This window comes from Rhyacophila brunnea, unplaced genomic scaffold (assembly GCF_057557595.1).
Source record: "Rhyacophila brunnea isolate RB1 unplaced genomic scaffold, BYU_Rbru_1.0 scaffold_4, whole genome shotgun sequence".
Lineage (NCBI taxonomy): Eukaryota > Metazoa > Arthropoda > Insecta > Trichoptera > Rhyacophilidae > Rhyacophila > Rhyacophila brunnea.
The window spans coordinates 53,104,998-53,126,994 of record NW_028233068.1 but is presented as its reverse complement, the minus strand read 5'-3'; the positions used below and the strand labels follow the sequence as shown (position 1 = coordinate 53,126,994).

General features: G+C 32.7%; 1 protein-coding gene across 9 annotated transcripts in view; it reads left to right on the top strand.

Annotated features, from left to right (window-relative positions):
- LOC147067517 (uncharacterized) overlaps positions 1 to 21,997 on the top strand; it is a 124,953-nt gene that overhangs the window by 81,923 nt on the left and 21,033 nt on the right. For 4 of the 9 annotated variants that reach the window (XM_085954551.1, XM_085954548.1, XM_085954550.1 and 1 more), the window contains 4 exons: positions 6,994 to 7,201; positions 9,492 to 9,594; positions 15,275 to 15,476; positions 18,475 to 18,605. In XM_085954551.1, coding sequence (XP_085810677.1) covers positions 6,994 to 7,201; positions 9,492 to 9,594; positions 15,275 to 15,476; positions 18,475 to 18,605 — 644 coding nt within the window. Of the gene's footprint in view, positions 1 to 6,993; positions 7,202 to 9,491; positions 9,595 to 15,094; positions 15,477 to 18,474; positions 18,606 to 21,997 lie in introns of all 9 variants that reach the window. The other 5 variants (XM_085954547.1, XM_085954545.1, XM_085954546.1 and 2 more) reach the window with 2 other exon arrangements.

Sequence of the window (21,997 nt, the reverse complement as noted above, 5' to 3'; positions counted from 1 at the left end):
TTTTTTTTCTTATATTTTGAGATTATTATTCCTCAACAAATTATAACCAATAGTCGTAATCAAGATGGCGTCGATTAAAACAAGCCAGTTTGACGTGCTGATAAGAGTTATCATTACATTGGTTATCTTACTAGACAACCAACTGACTCGAAAGATGATTCACTGTTGAACCGACAAAAATAGAGAGGGTCTCAACTTCATCCAATTCAACTAACAAGTTGATCAACTTTGTTGAAATATGGTTGCCTCTTATCAATTGACTTTCAACTAGCATTCAACATAATATTTTTTTTTTTCGACCATGTCCGAACCTGATAGGATCATATGGGCCTCCACAGAGTGGAGGTTTGTATTGACAGATTTTGTTTTTTTACAAGAAATGGATGTCAGCCACTTGCTCAACCTATTAGGCACACACAAATTGAAAAACAATATGTGTACTTGCCAGACCCAGGATTCGAACCTGGGACCCACGGCTTTACAGTCCAACGCTTATGCCGCGCGGCCACCGTAGCATTCATATAGTTGAACGAAAAAAATTACCAGGTGAGAACACGGCATAAGTCACACCAGTTATATGGTTATTTTATTTTGCAGGGCAAGGATATTATTTGTACGTTCAACGTAGAGGGGTGTACTTAAAATATTATATAACTCACTATAGTGACAACATAAAGAAAATTGGCTTACAAAAAATCAATTTTCAAAAAAAAAAACATTTTCCCTTAAAATGCCGTAAGTTTTTCAGTGCACTCCCGATCTAAAGAATTTCGCAAACCACCAGCCGCCACTGATCATATCGTACATATTTACATAAATAAGAATCAAATAATATTATCTTCCACTCGCTGCAGTCATTTAAAAATAGGCTTCGCAAAATAAAGCCTGATTTATGGAGTTCGTTTTCCGAACAGCCTTACAATGGTTTAGCAATATGAAAACATTTTTCCTTATACCCTGGCCAATTTAGTTTAGTGGGTAGGTACATATTTATTTTGTTCGTTACCCTATTTGGCAGTGACACTAGCCTGAACTTTTCTCTTTTGCGCCGGAATATTTTCCGAGAACAATAAACCGTATGTATTTGTACCTACAGAACAATTGGTTTTTCTCTTATGTCTCAGTGCCTTAGGGGTTTTCTGTGTGCCTGTAATACGTCCAAACTATCGCGGATTGTATGGATCAATGAGATTTTATTTCACCACAGCAATGGCGTGGATAGAGGTGTTTTTTTCCATCTGTATCATGTTCCGCAGTAATTTTCAATATCCTGTCATATAGTCGTACATTTGGGGTTCCCTGTCTTCTATCAGAAAAAAAAAATGTTTTGCGAGAATCTAAATTCTAGAATCTAGAATATGTCTTTGATTTATTCTCAACATTTAAAGGAAAAGTCTACGTACATACATTAAACTTATATATCTAGTCGTGAATTACCATTTTTCTCCTCAGGTACATTGACAAAAATACAACATTTAATTTTTGTCAGGTGCCGATTAAAACCCTTCTCTACTATCTACGCCACAATGAGCATAGGCAATAAATAAAGTATATAATAATATATAGTGTAATAATGGTATCATCGGCGACGCTCGTGGTGCAGTGCGTAAGGCGCTGGCCTTCCATCCGTGAGCTCTGGGTTCGATTCCCGGTGAGGACACAGTATTTATGTGATTGTGATTGTTCAAAATTACTAACAACCGCCTTGTACGAAAAAGCAGGGACATGGTTAGTAATAATTTAAAAAGAAAAAAATAAATGGTATCGTCGTTTGACAACATACCTAGGTGAGATAGGTAATAACCGGATATACCTAATATTCACACTTTATTCCAAAAACTATACCTTGCTTACGCAAATGAAGACAGCTAATACTGCCATTACAAAACAATACTTGCCGATTGACCACTTTATTTCATCACAAATAAAGTTTAATAACACCGATTGGGAACTTTCCGTTATAATTTATATAATTCGATTTTACAGACAAGTCATGAGTTACGCCAGTGGATTTTTCTTTTTATCTATTCCTGAATAATACAGAAACCATTAACTAATCAAACAAGTAAAGTTCGAAAATTATAAATTTTATAGGTATTTGTTAATATACAACAATTAAATAGGACAGAATATGTCCCCGTTTTCCAGTGCCTAATACGCTGGTCTTTCATCCGGGGGCTCCGGGTTCGATTCCCGTTGAGGTCACTATAATATTGAAGTATGCGATTTTCTCAAAGCCTATGTGTTTGTGATTGTTTTATGTCTATTACTAAATACACTACTTTAAATTACTTATTGTTAAATTATATAAAATTTATTATTAGAAAATTTTGCCGTGGCACCGGTAGCACATGTAGGGAATGTGATTGATCCGGGTTGAAAGCACACTCTGAATAAATATTTAAAAATAAATCTAATCGGTATATTTCTCAGGGTGTCGAAACTACATTTATTATATCGTCTCTGTTCTGGCAGAACACACTAACTGGAGAATACTAGTTTTGAGTAATTTGGCTTTGAAGTTGTTAAAAAGTTTGAAATAATGGTCTATCATGTGAGTTTATTAAGTAATCGTAAAAAGGATTACTTTAAAATAAAGACTGTTTATTTATTAAGAAGGTTTCCAGACGGTAAAGTTTGAAATATTTTGGTACTAACTCAATATGTCATTTTTTCGAATTAGTGTCTTCTGTCAGAACAGTGACGATATATTATGAAATTATAATTTATTAGATATTTAAGTTAAAGTATCTACCTAAGTTCAAAACGATTTTGTTAACACTTTCCAACTTACAAATTCAAGCTACATAGTTGACAAGTGTTAAGAAGTTCGCTGTGATCATTTTGATTTGAATACACTTTAACTTACATAATTTATTATTTCATAATATCTGTTTTATTTTACTGTAGCTAATAAACGATTATCCCCGCGATCATTTTACCGTGAACTATTCCGTCTTGCTAAAAAAGAAATCTTTTTATTAAATAATTACTTAATAATAATTATGTACATTTATACAACTTCATAATACGAGGGTGGGTCAATAATTCCTTAGAAAAAAGCATTAAAACAGTTTTTATTTTTGTATTTTTTTTTTATTTCTCAACATAATCTCCTTGGAGCTCAATACACTTGGTTAGACGTTTCTCAATTTTTTTTAAACCGTCAGAAAAATAAGTTTTCGGAAGGTCCTCAAAATAAGCATTTGTCCGATCGATGACTTCTTCATTTAAAAAAAAACGTTGTCCACTTAGCCATTTTTTTAAGTTTGGGAAAAGGAAAAAGTCACTGGGGGCTAAATCTGGCGAATACGGTGGGTGGTCGACCAATTCGAACTTCAATTCTTCAATTTTAGCCATTGATCGTAAACATGTGTGAACACGGGCATTGTCCTGATGAAAGAGGATTTTTTTCTTGTTTAAATGAGGCCGTTTTTCTTCAATTTCGTTTTTTAGCTGGTCCAATAAAGATGCATAATAATCCCCTGTTTTTTTTTTCCTTTTTCCAAATAGTCAACAAAAATAATTCCACGTGCATCCCAAAATACAGTAGCCATAACCTTGCCAGCTGATTTTACGGTTTTCGCCTTCTTTGGACATGGTTCGCCTTTCTCAATCCACTGCTTTGACTGTTCTTTCGTCTCGGGAGTATAGTGGTGTATCCATGTTTCATCTACAGTCACAAAGCGACGAAAAAATTCATCCGGATTGCGTTGCATGAGCGACAACAGGGCTTTAGAGGCCACCACCCTATTGCGTTTATTATCGACTGTGAGCAAACGCGGCACCCATCTTGCAGAAACTTTTTTCATGCCCAATTTGTCATGTAAAATAGAAATGACGCTACCTTTTGAGATCCCTGTAACCTCAATTATCTCACTCAACTTTAATCTTCGGTCACTTAACACCATATCGTGGATTTTATTGATCATTTCTGGTGTAGTCACCTCTACAGGACGTCCTGAGCGTGGTTCATCCTTTGTTGATGTACGACCACGTTTAAATTCATTTAACCAGTTATTAATAGTTGCAAGTGAAGGAGCAGATATGCCGTGAACTAAATCCAACTCATTTTTTATTTCCTTTGCTGTTAACCCTTTTATATTAAAATGTTTAATAACAGCTCTAAACTCAATTTTCTCCATTTTTGTAAACAAGCAATTTTTTTTTTAAATGTACGAAAATAAAAAACAACAACCCGACCAATCTGATTGAAACTTTGCAGCATACTGAATCGGTAGTGCCGCTGCATGAAAACAAACCGCTTACAGTACTAGTCGCGCCACCTGTCGGCTTTTCTAAGGACTTATTGACCCACCCTCGTATTATTATGTATGACTGTACGCCTGTACGACATTTTTTGTTTCTTTTTCTTATCCATTGTAATAATAAATTTTACGATCAACAGAAAAATATTATATTATTCTAGAACAAGCTAGAAAAAAATATAGCGTGTTAAAAAGAAAGGTAACCAAATAATAAGCCGTCGTCCTAATTCCTGAAGGATAAACTGCTGTAAGCGTAATCCAGTTTGCGAATGACAAATCACTATCCGGTGGGAAAATTCGGTAGCAATTTTTATCCGAATTGATCTTGCTTTTCGTGTCAAATTAATCCCCAACCAACAAAATTACATTTTTCATCAGATCGGCGTGGCGTGGACTTCTAATCAATCTACCTAAGACATGAAGTCTATTTGAGATATTAATTAATTGTGGAGAGTGATCATTATAGTTAGTTAGAAGTTAGAACTGCCTAGCGTATTGGAGATCCAGATAAATTCAATATAAATTCCTCTGAATAATGAATGGAACGTTTTTTTATTTCATGGTTTTGGCGGTATAAATAGAAATTCGTCTATTCTATTAAGTTCTATACTATCCTAAACCCCAATTTTTCGAAATACGTTTTTCTACATCAATGGATTCTCTATGAAATTTCCAACATTTCTGTATTATCCTAAATGCATAGGGTTATATTGAATTTAAGAAACAATTATTTGCATGACATTATTTGCCAATGTATTGAATATTTTTCATAAATTTGAAATTGGTAAAAATTCCCCAGAATTAATATTATTGTAATTTGAAACACAAAAAATGTTTGTTTAATAATTTGATATTACAGAACCAAATTCGAATTAAGTATAGGTTCGTAATATCTAAATTTCGCTTTTCTGCACATTTTATGGTTTGGCGTTTAGGATAGTTTAGAATTGAATAAACGAATATACATCTATCTCAATGATTCCCAACCTTTTTTGTTTGGCGGAACACTTAGGACATTTCGATGGGCTAGTTATTTTAATATATTATTTTTCTATACAAAACTACTGGGAAGGTCAATAAACACACAATAGGTAGGTACATTGTATACAAATAAATTATTACTGTGCTGTAACTTTAAGAATGTCGTGAAAATTTTAAACATTTTGAAAGAAACAAAATTGACCGTGCGTTGTAGTCGGTGACATTCATTACTGAAAAACTGAATTCCTCGATTTTTACTTAAGATTACATATTATTTCATTGTTTAAAAATGGATAACATTAAACATTTTTTACTCTATTTACCAAATTGGTTTCAAGGCGTAGCTTTTGCGAATTCTCGCGTAGCCACTGACGCGGCTCGCGGAAGTTGGGGATCATTGTTTTGTACTAATAATAAAATTTATGTGAACGTAATGTATGTTCTTTTGTTTGGTTGTAAGTCATAACTCAATGACTGCTGTACGATTAGTGAAACTTGTACAGTTTACTACATTGTTGGTAGGTACCTACCAATTTATCGACTCTCAATTTCCCAAAAGAGACTTCTCGAAAATAACGCACTTGCAACAATACAATACTTGAGGCGCGGGTAGAGAAGCGAAGTCGAATAATTAATAATACGTATCAGTTAATTTCTTCATTGTGCATAATATAATATGTCTACTTTTTCTCCCAGTGTGTCGTGTGTACGAAGTCGTGGATAATAGCCGCATACTGATTGAGCGAGCGGCCTCGCGAGGCTGCCTCGGACATTTGATTCGCGAAAATCGCTGCGCAAGGCAGCTCGCAACAACATTAACGTTACGCGAGGCAGCCGCGTGCAACACCTTTGAGCATCGATAAACCGACGACGGTTGGGTCAGTCGGGGCAACGCTCGGGCGAGTCGCGTACTGACTGACTGAGCATTTTGCCTCGAGAGGCTTTTACATACCTATATTATCTATGGCGAAACTGCCTCGCTACGCTAGTCGATAATAAACTAAATAAAGTTTTTCTGGTGAATTGTGTGTTTTGTCAACGTACCTACTTCCGTTTCTTCTATCATAGACACCATGGGACACAAAATCTGCTCTATGGTAATAGACAATTTGCCGATGGCGGAAGTGTATAAATAACAGAAAGAAATATTCACCACTATAAATTTGACACTGTTATTTGGAGAAAGATGTCTACTTACGTTGAAGAAGCCCTGTCTAGACTATAGTCATAAAATTGTTATATTTAAAACACACCCACATCTATGACGCAAAAGTAAGTCATAAAATTCAATGAGAATCGAACATTTAATAATATGAGCAGGCAACTAGTAGAAATTCTTTACCTACCTACATACATAGTGAAAATCCTAACAAAACATTACTAGGTACCTATTATTACTACTGGTGTTAAAATCGTCAGTAGGATTGAAACGGCTAGTGCTGCAATGGCGACGGTGAAACTGACTAAAGCCTCAATTACATTGAGCTTCTTTACGAGCTGTTTGTTGGCGAATTTATAATCTGCCTGTAAAGTCGCCCAGTGTAATCATCGAACAAGCTAACATTTCGATGATTACACTGGGCGACTTTACAGGCAGATTATAAATTCGACAACAAACAGCTCGTAAAGAAGCTCAATGTAATTGACGCTTAAGCCCAATAATCAGTATTTACGTTATTTTATTCAAGAGTATTGATCGGTTTAATTAGTTCTCTGCTTATGTTATATATTTCTTCTTTTTTAGGCAACCTCTCCGTCAATAGCCGAAAAGAAACGAAGTGGTAGCGAGTACAGGAACCAGTTCGCGTGGCCCCGCGAAGACCCCTCAGCCGCAGGGGCTGGGGCCACGTCCGGCGCGGGCACTGGGGGCGAGTCTGCGCCCCGAAAGAGCGTTTCCATGGGGACACTCAAGGCCGCGCAGCCGGGAGGGGCCAGGCGACGCATAGCTGAAGGTGATCTTTGGACCACTTCCCATAAGTTCGATGAAATAAATAAATTACTGCGATGCTTTTAATACTTAAAACTATCCCAGTGTACATTTCTCGTTTTTATTTATAGGTAGGTACATACCTATCTAAAGTCGAGTGGTAATCGTAACGTTTTCAGTAGAAAAAAAAAACAAATTTGGTCATTGGGTAGGTGGCACATGGGTGGCACCAGTGGTGTGCGGTCATGCTCAGGCATGCTCTTCATTATAATTGATTTTATCTAACAAAATAGTCATTTACTAGTCACATATTAAAATATTTCTTACTTAGTCTGGCTAATGCAGAAATTTTATCGAAACGGTGTATTTTGGAAACGAAGCGAATTACAGTCGAACTTGGTTTTTACGAGGAAGATGGGACCGACTGAATTTGGTCGTTATAAGCATTACTTGTTATATCGTTATGTAACATTTTTCGCGCCACGTTCTATTTAAACATAGAACATAAAAAATCTGAAAACCATCGTAAAAATCCCCGAAACAAGCATGGCATTCATAAACTACAAAAGAAGTTGTTTATTATAATGAAGTGTTGAGCCGCCGGCGCTGGTAAGTACATACTAACTTCACAAAGCTTGGATTTTTACATGCAATTTCAACCATATGCGTGGATACTTTTTCAATGTTGTCAGCGAAAACACCAATTAAGTACTCAGACATTTAACTAGTGTCATAAACGTAATCCGATCCCGGCGCTATCAGTCTAGTTAACTGCCCGGTCGGGTTTTATTGCTTAGGGTCGAAAGTGTTGTTTTTAAACGATCGACACATTAACAGTTTTGCTCGGTATTCCCGAGAAGTAGCTCGTTACGTTATAAAAGTGAATAAATGTATGGAGAAAATCATAAACTAAAATGTCTACGAATGTTTCCTCATTACATTCGAGATCTCGCTATTTCCGTGATCATAATAACCAAGTTCGACTGTATTTTGGAAACGAAGCGAATTAGATATTTTAGTTCTCTGGGATAGTTTATCTAGGTTCGACTAAATGTCACTCGCAGGTGCGAGAAATGAACAATACGGCCAATGGCCAGATCTGTTCTGATCTGATTTCACACCTATATAGAGAGATTGTAATATTTCAAGAAATTAAATGAAATGGCTGGTGGAGGACCTTGGTGTTTTCTATCTTCACGTTTGGGGTGAAATCCCAAAAATTACGCACCAATGAAAGAAAAATGCTTGACATAATCGAGATGTGGTGCTTGTGACTACTTCTGGACGTGTCCTGGAGAACCAATGCCCCAGCACTAAACGAGTTGGGAATTGGCAAAAGATTATCACCTGTGTACCTACGTAGTTATGCGTTTCGTCGTGGCCCAGTAAGCCTCGGATGGTTAGTCGCTTTGGGAAGTGTGCCTGATAAAGGAGACAGAGAACGAACACACCATCCACGAAAATTGCAGAAAGCTACGTCAAAACCATGGACTGTCTGCATATAATATGTCTCGCCTATACTGACGAAGCAAGCTACAATAAAATAAAGTATAATGTACTAAATATTTTTTTCTGTGAAACGACAAATAATTTTCAACTGTATGTGGAACGAAATTTTGGCCGCGTTGCCATTCGGAGAGCGATGGTCGACTTGTTTGCACGTCAATTTGTTTTGTGGTGGCGTCGGACGAATATATTCTTAAATCGTGTAAAGATGACTAAAAAACGTTCCGCCTGTACTTGAAAAAGAAAACATGTCAATGAATATACTATTATTATTACGAATATAATAATAAACATAACATAAAAAGGATGCATGTTGAATTTTTATGACAAATTATATTTCGTTCGGCTCGCGTCATTTGCATCGCCTAGTCACGATCTTTTTATACCATACCTCAGCTGAGGTATAGCCTTAATAATATATTTTACAATTATTATTATAATAATATTTGTTAATTATATGAATATTTTAGAATAATATTTAGGGATGCGCCACATCCACAGCATCTATGAACCGTATGCCACTGGTACCTTCATACCTATTTTATTATAGAAAAACACGCGCATTTTTTCACCAAATAGGCGAATGGCATTTGCAGAATTTCGTTTTTTGTCTCTACTGAATAAGTTGCATTTTACATAATTGGTCTAGAAACTTTTATTAGGTAATGTAGCTACAGGTAAAGATGTTCCTACGATCTAGTACAAAAAGTATTATAAAAGAATGCTGACTATTTTATCATAAAATCAGTACCTACATACCTAGATTAAAAAAAACACTGTTTGGAGTATTGAAACAAAACTTGGTACAGGCGGCGCCACAGAGCTGGAGCCTCTCATGAACCACACCGATGACGACTGCGATGGAAAGAAATTCATCGAAGACTATCAGAAGCCCGGCGAGGGACCACAAAGGTTTGTTTTTTCTGGTTTAATTCGATTTTTTTAATTCTCTTTACATTATCTATTATACATGCGTAGTGTAGTTGTTGACTTTTTTGTTGAACAAGAGTGAAAAACATTAATTATCCTTCTGACATTGGTAGTTTTGTATGACAATATAATTTAAATACCTACTTCATGAAATCAATATGTTGCTAATTTCATCCAGTAAACAATTGAAATCTAATGTTTGATTTTTATTAAATAACAATTAATAGTATGTGACTCTTGAAACATTCAATTGTATAATTCATTTATGAACAAACTACCAATTTAAATATGTTTCTTTTTTAGAGAAGCCACTGGATACTAAAAAAATATATTATATAATAATATGTCCAGGTATTGGAACTTTATTTCATAGATGTCACATAAATATGATGTTTTTATTATACCCTTGAATCTTGGTACTTACTTCAGTTTCTGGTTTGAATCTTGGGAATAGTAAACATTGTAATATATTATTAGTAATTATTTTTTATGAATTTTCACTCTTGATTAGCAAAAATATAATTTATGTGGACGTATTTATTATTTATTTATGCTGTTTATAATAATATTGTACCTATATATTTATATAATATATATAATTTAAACATAAAAATTTCAAATAACATCATAATAATAAGGAATGATCATAAGTCCCCCGTTTTACAAACCTATCAATTGTTTTTAGTTTCATATTTTTATAAAATACTTCTAATAATCCTTGAGGTAATAATAATGAATGCAAGTAGTCTTTGGTAATAATTTATTTTACATAATACCGTTGTAACATATGGTGTACATAAATACATCAGATTTTTTTACCTAGAACAATACAATATACATACAATATAATCTACATAGAACTCAATAAAACATTTAAAATTTAATTTCATCATCAATTCAAGAAGTCATATTGTTTGTTATTGGTATTACAAAAAGGAAGATTGTTTACAAACATTCACTATAACTGATTATTGCCAAGCTGTTATGTTTCTTCAATTTAATAATTTGATGGCTTCATTGAAGACATTAAAATGTGGTTTTTTTTTATATTTGATACATAAGTAATTTATATTTATTGACTATTAACAAAACTGATCTCTTTATAATTTTAATGACTATTCTTTTCACATTAAAATAAATCAATAATTAAAACATATTAAGTACAAAAAATACGTAGATGGTTATATTTCTAATTTAAATATTTTACTTTTGTATAAGTATATAATTTTAGTGAATAGGTAATATTGTCAATAAATTCTTGCTTATCCATTGTAAACAATCCTTTTATAAAAACCCTTTATAATTAATGTTCGTTACAAAGAACTTAATTGTCCTTTTTCTGAAGGATACTCCATAAAAAGTGGATGTAGTATTGCGATTGCGTAGAATATGTACCTAAAATCTTAACAATACATAATAATTTAATATACCTATGGCTTTTTTCTCTTCTTCTATAATGCACTTAGTTAGTTATCTATGCTTTTGTAAGTTTCATGCTTTATATGTTGTCACACGCTTCAAATAATGGATTCAAATCGGAACGGTTAGTTTAAAATTTATATAACTAGACGACAATTAATATTTATACAAAATCTGCATGCCTGGATCTTTTCGCGATATGCTTACTACTGTTGCTGACTCAGCTGATACTCTTTACCAAATTAAGCGATGCTTTGCGCTACATTAGCTGAGTTGTGGCGCTAATTCAGCCGGCACTCGGTGACAATATTTACCTGACGCTTGGTGCCGACGGTTGACAATGGCCGTAATCGCTTTTCTGCTGTAAATATGGCATTTTAGTGACTAGCCTCTTAGTGCATGATACATGATTATCATTTTTTGTGCCCTTTCATAAGATTGAATACATTTCAAATTTCACAGTCTTGACATAATATTATACTCATAGATTTCCATCAACAAACTTTTGTGTTCTTGTACCTAATCGTCACATCATGAGGATTTGCAATCAGAGATTGTGTGTGTGTATCTTGAAATGATTTTATATTTATTGATAAAAGCATGTTTGCTTTTTTTAGTTTCAAATTTAATTTTTCCACGATTTATACAAATCTCAGTATCATACAGAATGAAATGGTTTTGACAGTTATTATTGGGTATGGTATTTTGGTCTGTATTAATATTGTAAACAAACATTGGGTATAAAAATCTGTTTAGAGTTGAATATTTCAAAACCATTAATTTTCAATGAATAGTCGACAACCTCAGATTTATTGTATTTTATAAATATTGATCTTCGTTTAACGGAAGACACACTTCTAACAATTTCATTTTTGTTACCTACCAACAGAGAGCATCTGGCGTGTGATCAGTTATTTATCTAAAGTATTTAGTAGTAACATTAAAAATTCACAAGAATACCTACTAATTTGTTAATATAATGGTTAAAACAATAGAATTAATTACATATCTATTGAATGAATTATAAATATTGATTTTTTTTTAATTAACATGTTACCAGATCCATGATACAAAGACAATATTATATTTCTAAAGACAGATGGATCATTAATAATTATGAGGAATAGACTATTCATTGGAACTTTTGTATTGCATCGATTTAAAATTTTTTAGAACTGATTAGGTACAAAGAGTTGTTTCTCTTATGAAAGGCATGCTAAATGACAATAATATTATATTAATATTGTGTTAATCATTCTCATGTAACCAATAATTTTATTAATCATGACACGTCATGTGTATTTTCAACCAGCTTTTGTCTTTTTCTATTGTTTCTTTTTCTTTCGTTTTCTTGACATCGCTGGTTTACAGGAAATATAAGAGAGAGGAGAAAGTCTAAAGTTCTTTTTGATATTTGCTCGATATCGCGACCATTAATTATTGGACAAAATCAGCCCTTGTGTCTCGTGCAAATGATCAAAAATCATTGCATATTGATGGAAAATGATTTCAGTTAAATATAGTCGACCATTTATGAAAAATAATTTATGAAACACGATCATCGGACACTGGCAAATTTAGTTGGATGCATTTCATTGGTTTCAGTGGATTAAAAATGACAACGTTTCCATTAAGGCTTAATCCATTAACCTATTGGCCTCGTTTTAATATTTTTCTATCACATATTAAAATATGAATACAAAAATAACATAATCTTTCATTTTAGGCACCTAATATTACAAAGAGACTTACAAATATTACATGTTAGTCTTGCAAGAATTTCATATTTTAATATAACTATCTTTTTGCAATATACCTAATTAATCATAATGTATGGTGCCATTTTACATAAAACAGCATACTGTTTGCGTATTGGCAAAGTTTGATAATGGGAAAGTGGACCGATTACTGTTATCATGATGTCATGATTTTACGAAACTAATAAATGGTATTGAACAATTTTGTCAGATTCGTCAAAAAACATTAGGTGCTTACAATATCTTCCACGATTGTCGAATTACAGTACCTACCCTTTCTGCCTGAGAACCCAATATTAAGATGATAGATTCAAAATAATAATATGCAATTATAAAATTTACAAACATTCATATCAATTCTATTTGTTTTCAATTTGAATAAAATAGATATATTTATGCTGCAGACAGTAAAAAATAAGACTTTTTACTAAGCTGGGTGAATATTTGATTCATTTACAACAAAATAACAAAAAGGTTCACATAAAGTTATTTTATTTTTAAATAGAAAAGAACTGAAAGAAAATTGAATATGATTACAATATTAATATTTGGTAAGAAGACATCTTATAGGAGAGATATTGTAAGTTATGTAGGAACTTTTATTAAAAGTCGACGATCAAAAAAGTCAAAAACATTGTAGTACGTTCCGCTGATTGATATATAGGCCAGGTAGCGCTAAACTAGATTCATGAATGATGTTTGGATCCATTTTTTATCGATGTTTGTTATCGCACTTATGTGTACAGTCGTGATTTTTTATACATAATTAATTTTAATTAATTAACTCTTAAGCATAGATAGATTTATCTTACCTTTATTTGATAATTATTTTCATCTTAAATAGAATTAAGAATATCTTTAAATTTTACCTCAAAATTTCTCACTACCCTAATTATTTCTAACAAAACACAAATCTGAGTGTTGCTGTTAACAAAAAAAAGAAACAGAATCGAGAAAATCTACGCTGATGCTGTTTTATGAACTGTTGAAACGCGAATCGACTGATTGGCTTCTAAGCATGAAATACAATAATTTACGCTTTATTTCCAAAGATTGACAATTTTCTTAACAATAAAACAACACGCTTACATAATAAACCTACTTCCCAGTCTTAAAACATAAACATTTTGTACTGTTGCAAAATTAATGTAAATATCTGTTAACTATTATTTACCTACCTATTTTCCATGACAATTATTATTCTGGCATCACCCCTTTGGCCATCACTATATGAAAATCTTTTACTTTCAATACCTACATTTCCATAAACATTTTATGAAATATCCAATATCCAAAAATAAACTAAATCTGAAAGTTACATCAAAATATACTACAAAATAGATAATTCATTCCGCTCTTCCATTATCTTTGAATGACATGCTCTTCTTTTAATAAATAAATCTGCCTCTATCATTCTGAAAGAAAGAATAAATTTACCTTTGTTTCAAATATCTTCATTGATAATTCCAATGACTGTAACATTATTTATTCACGGCAATGTCACTTTCTCAACTATTTTAGTAGGTACTATCTGAGATGGCCCATAAGTTTTCTCTTTGCTTTTAATCTTTCTCTCTGTAATAAGGACCAATGGATTTCATTTGGGAATATTTACTTTTCATTATTAAATCTTTCTCATAAATATAATGATAATATCATTCAAACGAAACAAACAGTCTACCTACTCCAACATTAAATTTCAACCAAATAAATAGGGTAGGTACCTATTCTAATACCGCATACTACATTTTGTCCATCAGCCCATATAGCTGGAGGTTTCCTCCAGCCCTATTATGAGATCAGCATAGAGAACAGTAAAATTATGACGAAAATGAAAACTATCTATATTAATCGGTAAATTACAATAAATTAAAATCATCAGAATAACATTTCTTAAAACATGTCACAAACCCAATACAACTACAATTCATAACCTCATAACCACATGGTATTATATTTGTAGATACCTCAAAAGAAAACAACAGATTATTCAATAATAGTTTTAATAATATCGGTGAAATTCATCCACTAAACTTGTCTATCGATTTAAAAAAAATATGTTTCAAATGCCGCTGTTGTTGCTTTCAAGGATTATTAATCATCCATTTTGAATGTAATATGTACAATAATAATAATTCTGATATTAAATTCAATTAAAACTAACTTAATAATAGAGATATTAAATAGAGAAGAAAACATTAAAGCTTGATTAATTTGAATAGTCAGAAAGAAATTAGCTCAGTCGGTGGTTCGGTAGGCTCAGAAATGGACTCCCTGACTAAGCGTGACTGAATGAAATTTTCCAGAAAGACCGCGAGATTGCGTAGCGCAGTGGCTTCGTTGCGGCGAGCCACACGCACCGACGATAAGCAGGACAAGTGCAAAAGCCGCCCGCCCGCGTGCTACAAGAGCGAATACAAAAAGAAATTTAGACCTTTCTCACATTACCTGTACGAGGCCAGTAAAGGCACGTTTACCGAATGCAGGGAGCCCGACCCGTCCGTTAAGGAGAAAATGCTGCCCAAGGCGCAGAGTGTTCCCAAATCTGGGGCCCCGCAGCACGCGGCTGATAACAAGGGGCCCCAGACACAACCACAGCCCGCCGACACTGCGGCACCGGCCAAAGACGGCGGGGACTCGTGGTACAGAGAAGTACTGGATTTGCGCAAACTGGCCGGAGAATATAAGGTGTGTACGTCTGTGTCATGTTACCTATGACGCCATCCTGCGTGATTTTTGCGCCACGATGTCACAGTATGAGTATTTGTCCATCGCTCTAACTCTGGCCCTCTATGTTTTCTTTTTATTTTTCGACAAAACAATTTTATCACATGGCAATTGTGTCTTATTAATATTGTTTTATTCCTTTTCTTTTATTGTACTTAAGCCGTGATCGTGGGCTCTGATTATTTGGATATTTCACTTCTTGGTCTCGTGTCTAAAAATACTGTCTTACCATAAACATACATAAAGAAAAACAAGTGAAAGTCAAAGTGAGACAGATTGACGGAGTCGCATTGATTTGAAATATTAAATGGATCGATCCGTTACATAGTGACGGAGTGATGTCATGGCATCGAAATCACGTAGTAAAGTGTCCCCCTTAGAATTTTCACGCTTGATTCGGCTGCGAATGATATGGAAGGAGTAATACTCATCAGGAAACCACATCAGTTTTACAAGTCACTTGACACTAAAAATACTAAATTAGAATAAACACACTACATCCAAATATTCATCTGCACACTGATTTTTTTTTATTGAAACTGGTATGCATAAATTTCAAAATAACATTGTGACACACCGGGTGTAACAGTTATCTACAAAATGGTGTTTTAATATCATGTATTCTTAAACTCGTTTTCAAACCAATAGATGTCATTGAAGTTTAGTTTTTTAATATTCAATTGACAGGTCAAAATGAATTTGGAAAAAATCACATTGTATATGTATAACTTTTTGCTTTTTTGTATCTTTGTTATCCGGGCTTTCATTAATAAATTATTTATCCAAACTAAATATTGTTATAACTATAAACTAATATCACAGATGTCAGTGAAAGATTAAATGACACTCATCATTACACAAATTCATGCATTAATTTTATTGTCAGTCATTCCATCAGAAATTTGCATGACAAAGTATAATATTTGTCTCATAACACTTCATTTTATTATCGTATTATTCAAGACAGGTTTTTTTTTCAATAAATACATCCTAAAATTGAGTGCACTTTATTTTTGGCCGATTACCATTAATCATTTGAAAGTTTGATTATAAGATATAGGTCTTTTAAAGTATATGATTCTGTGAGTTTGCATAATAATTCACCTTTCTTTGTTATCTTTATTGGTACTCGAGCTGTCACCGTATCATCTTCCTTCTACTTCCTTTCTTAACGTATCAATTTGGTTGCAGAGGCCATCATCTAAATATAATATGTTATTTTATGTGCTGTTAGATGATTGATGTGAACGATCTTGTGTATGTCGAAAAATGATAGATTTACTAGTCTGACCACTGTACCACTGAGGTCTCAATATAGACTTCATGAGCGTTCTCTATCACCGAACTAACAATTTTTCGACGCACAACTTTCTTTGACCAGTATTCGCATTCATACACCTAAAGTAGACTACAGACATAACTGCATAATTGAGCGGTATGTTTGCGTAATTTTTTTGCACATAATTATCTTCTATAATTATGTGACAACCATATGAGGCGTCTAATAACAAAAACTGAAAAGTCCGCAATTCATCATTAGTGGGAAATAACTTTTATTTTTTAATTGGCTCTACAATTTGGCATGGGTCATGGCCACCTCACGGAGAGGTTTCGTTTTTTGTTTCGTACATTTGTTTTTTATGAGAAATAGATGTTAGCCACTTGCTCAACCTATTAGGTCCATTCTCTGGATTCAAACACTGAGCCATATCTGAGATTTGAAACCGAGACCCTCAACTTACCAGGTACATTACCACTCACCCATTGCGGGTCAGGCGTTACTAGTTGGTTTTAACATTAGTTTCTTTTTTTTATCATATTTTATTTTCAAACTGGAACAGTATGTATACCTATTTATTTTTATAAGCTGATTAACATTCATTAATGAAAAATAAAATCGGACATATCAACATCAATTTATATCAGTTTAAAAATTGTTTGGTTAGGTCAGTTTAGGTTTTATGTGAATTTTGGGTGTTTTAGAAGTTATATATCATTACACATTGTGTGAAATTGCACGTAGAATATGGACGTATTTTTTGTTGGATTGTAACCAAATGTGGACTTATCGGTTTTTATATACACCTCGTATAGCCTCCACATGGCACAAGTATACATGAATGGTGTCACTTGAGCCATGTCATCGAAAAGTGCAAAGAAAAATACTAACAAAATCATGATAGTCTGAATAACTGGCATTACTGAAATAGTTTTTAAGCATACAATAAACAGTGGACAATATGGCCGAGCGGCTTACGTGTCAGCTTTTAATGTCGTGTGGCCCCAGGTCCGAATCCTGGGTCTGGCAAATACACATTATTTTTTTCAAGTTGTGTGTGAGTCAGATTATGGACCTAATAGGTTGAGCAAGTGGCTAACATTCATTTCTCGTAAAAACAAAAATCTGTTAATACAAATCTCTACTCTGTGGAGGCCCATATATGATCTCATTAGACATGGTCAAAAGAAGAAAAAAGAAAGAAAATATTTTGAATTATAGATGATTGGGTTAACAAGGCTTTACTGTATTGGATCCACTAGTATTTTGTCTCTATTTTAATAATGTTTAATTTAATAAAAGAGTAACTAAGTGTCTCATATTATATCATTATCCCTATAGATATACAGAAGCAACTTTATAAAAACATTTGGGGATGCATAAGTATCATAAAAACTATACCCGCTCATAAGTATAGTTTAATTTTGATATTGTCATTGTTTGACAATGATTGCTTTCTGTCAAATTAAAAATGATCCATTTAGTAGATTACAATAGATATTAATTACTATAAGTATAAGTATTTATTACATAACATTGTATATGTAATATTATTAGTTTTTTTATGACCTATATTCATTGAGTACCAAAGCTGACGTGCTTTTTTATGAAGAGAAGTATGAATGAGAAATGTCGCTCTCGCGTTGCCTGCACCAATCGTGGCTTTTCTGCTTTGTCTAGTACCGCGGCTGGGGAACAGAATTAGCGCCCGACCACCTCACCGAAATCTACAACAAGCAGATGGACCTGTGGTACCAGGTATCCAGACGGTCGTCTCTCTCTGCCTTATCTTTGGCGTCCACAAATCACAGGTGAGGGAAAGAGATAACTCTCATATAATAACTACGACTAAATTGGACCAAAGATATGTTCCCCAAAATGCAGTGTACATCTGACGGTATCTTCCATATCTTTCAATCGAATGTTTACCCCGATCTCTGCATACTCGGCAATGTATCTTCGATCCAACCTAACCATGGCCTAAGGTCCACAAAAAATTAACAAAACAGTGTTATGACATAACTGTGACATCACTGCTGTAATGTGCCCCACTATGACCGTTGATGTGACCTCTTGTCGTAATTTAATTTCTATTTTTGGCAAATATTTTCCAAGGTTTTTATTAAGTAAGGAATTTTAACCGATAAGGACAAGCGTTTGCTTAAGCTATGCATAGCAAAATATATTTTTGTTGATTGAATAATTTCCTACAGCAGTACACAAATATAAATCACTTACACCTAGCAAAGTAGAAATAACTATGTTTTCACTTAGGATTTATTATTTAAATCATAGATGAATGTGACAGTAATATTTTATAGTATTGGTAAATTTTCTAGTTAAATAGAATATTAAACAGATACCAAATATAATTTCAAATTTTTTACTTGAGGTTTTACTCAAACTTTTTACTAAAATTAATTATTATGTTTTGTGACATAATAATTAATTTTAACTAGATGTTGGAGCGCGGCGACTGAAGCCAATGACAGCGACAAACATAATTACCATAAGCAATATACTCAATTGCCGTAGCAATGACGTTTCACACTCGAGCTGATGTGTCGAGCGAGACACGCGACATTACTGCTTTTGTACCAGTCGTATCGCCACGCTCCGACTGCTGTCTTTAAAGACATTTTATAACAGAAATATGAGTAGGTATAAAAAACAAATTAAAAATTATAACATAATTAACTTAAATTACTTAAGCCTAAATTAAAATAGACCAAAATCAATCTTACATAATAAATAATATTATAATTATATAAGTAATTGTACTTTTAATGTTTTTAATAATGTAGATTTATGATTTCTTGCCACCAAACAAATTTTTATTTTTCTTAACTTTCGTAGGTAATAATAAAATCTTTGCATGGATTAGAAATTTTATTTCAGGTAGTTCGTTATAAATTATTATTAATGTATTGTTATCATGACTGTTTGTTTTATCTATTGAACCATGTCTGAATTGGCTTAGTGTTTATGTTTTGAGGACTTCTATCAATTTATTGTGTGTTCGTAATCTGTTAATCAACGTTTTTTAATATACTTTGCATGGTTGCATTAAATTATTAAAAACTCATGGAATGAAAGAAGGCAATTTAAAAACTTGTTTTAATAAAATACATAGGAGATCAATAATTATTATTATGTAAAAGATTCGTGTTAACTGTCAATTCTTTGTGGAAAGACATAATATTGATTAAAATAAAACACAACATATTTAAAACTAATTTACTATGATTAGATTCGTTTAAACACCCACGGTCGGCCTATAGCGTCGTGGGTCCCAGGTTCGAATCCTGGGTCTGGCGAGGACACATTATTGTTTTTCAATTTGTGTATGAGTCAGAGTTTGGACCTAATATGTTGAACAAGTGGCTGACATCCATTTCTCGTAAAAACCTCTACTCTGTGGAGGCCCATATGATCCTATTAGAATCGGATATGGTCGAGATAGATTTTGCTTATACCAGTGATTCCCAACTTTTTTTGTTTAACGTAACCCTTGAAGCATTTTATAAAATCACAAGAAACCTCTACACCTACCTATCTGACACGTACATAATATTAATGTAAAGAGGGGTAAATCACAAATAAAAAGTGTATACCTACTGGTTTACATAGATATTGGCTTCTACAAATCGTGCCAGGGGCTCCGCAAGAAATTGCAAAAGCTTTTGGATTGAATAACCTGATTTTAAACAATGAAACATTTTGAATTTTCTCGAGTACATATCGCGTCATAGTATCATAATTGTTATGACTGAAGAACTTGGGGAGAATTCTAATTGGGATGGTAATTTTTCCATTTAAGAGTCATACAGTTTTAATAACTTGTGGTAAGTAATGAATTTTCGTGAAATTTGACACTGAAAATAATAAGGGGTGTCATTTTGAGTCAACTTAAGGGTGGCACTCTTCCTAGGTATGTCACTGATTACTGCTTTACATGTCATGTTTGTTATTTACTTAATCAGGTAAGGGTTCACTGTGATTATATAGGGTTCCGCGGAACAAAAATGGTTGGGTGTCACTGATCTAAGCAAAAGTTACCAGTTCTGATCGTTATGAAATTAATGGATCTACTAATTTAAGTACTATATATCGTATTAATACTATTGACTGAAGGAACTTGATGGATTTTGAATTTAAATTTAAGATAAGATAATAAGATTTAAGTCTTGTTCTATTCCATTTAAGGGGGAGACGCATACCAGCAGAGAACCTAGCGGAAATATACGAAGCTTGCAATTTGAGATTTTTTTTTGATAATTTACAATTTCAACTGTATTATTTAATAAATATGTATCCGAAGACATTAAAAAGATTTTTTATTTTTTTTTTAACTTAAAGATAAACTTACAATTGTAAAAAAATGTAATAAAATGTGAATTCGTTGCAGGGTCAAATCTTATTATTGCATTATATTTTATAGTCATAATTATCATTAAAATTTAGTTCATTAAGTTTTAGATTTTATGTGGTATAGATTTTTGACTAATTCATCGTTTTAATATTTTTTATATATATTTTAAAAAACATCGATTTTTATAAAAATATAAATGTGTATAACTTGAAATCCTTTTTATTTATATCAACTCGAGCTTCAATATTGTGACCATGCCTAAAATAAAATTTGATATAAATAAAAAGGATTTCAAGTTATACACATTTATATTGTTTTTAAATCAATGTTTTTTAAAATATATATAAAAAATATTAAAACGATGAATTAGTCAAAAATCTACACCACATAAAATCTAAAACCTAATAAACTAAATTTTAATAATAAATATGGCCATAAAATATAATGTAATAATAAGATTTGACCCTGCAACGATTTCACATTTTATTACATTTTTTTACAATTGCCAGTTTATCTTTAAATTTAAAAAAAAATAAAAAATCTTTTTAGTGTTTTCAGATACATATTTATTAATTACTATAGTTGAAATTGTAAATTATCAAAAAAAAACTCAAATTGCAAGCTTCGTATTTTTCCGTTAGGTGCCTCTTTTCGCCTCTGATAGTATAAGCATCCCCCTTAAGTTGTTTTTTGATGCCGAAAGGCGAAACCCGGGTCGCAAAAAACGACTTAAATGGAATAGTACAAAACTTAAATCCATTAGAACTATATATTATTGTCTTTTATTTTATTAATATAAATTTTAATTTATGCATGTATTTGAATTAACCA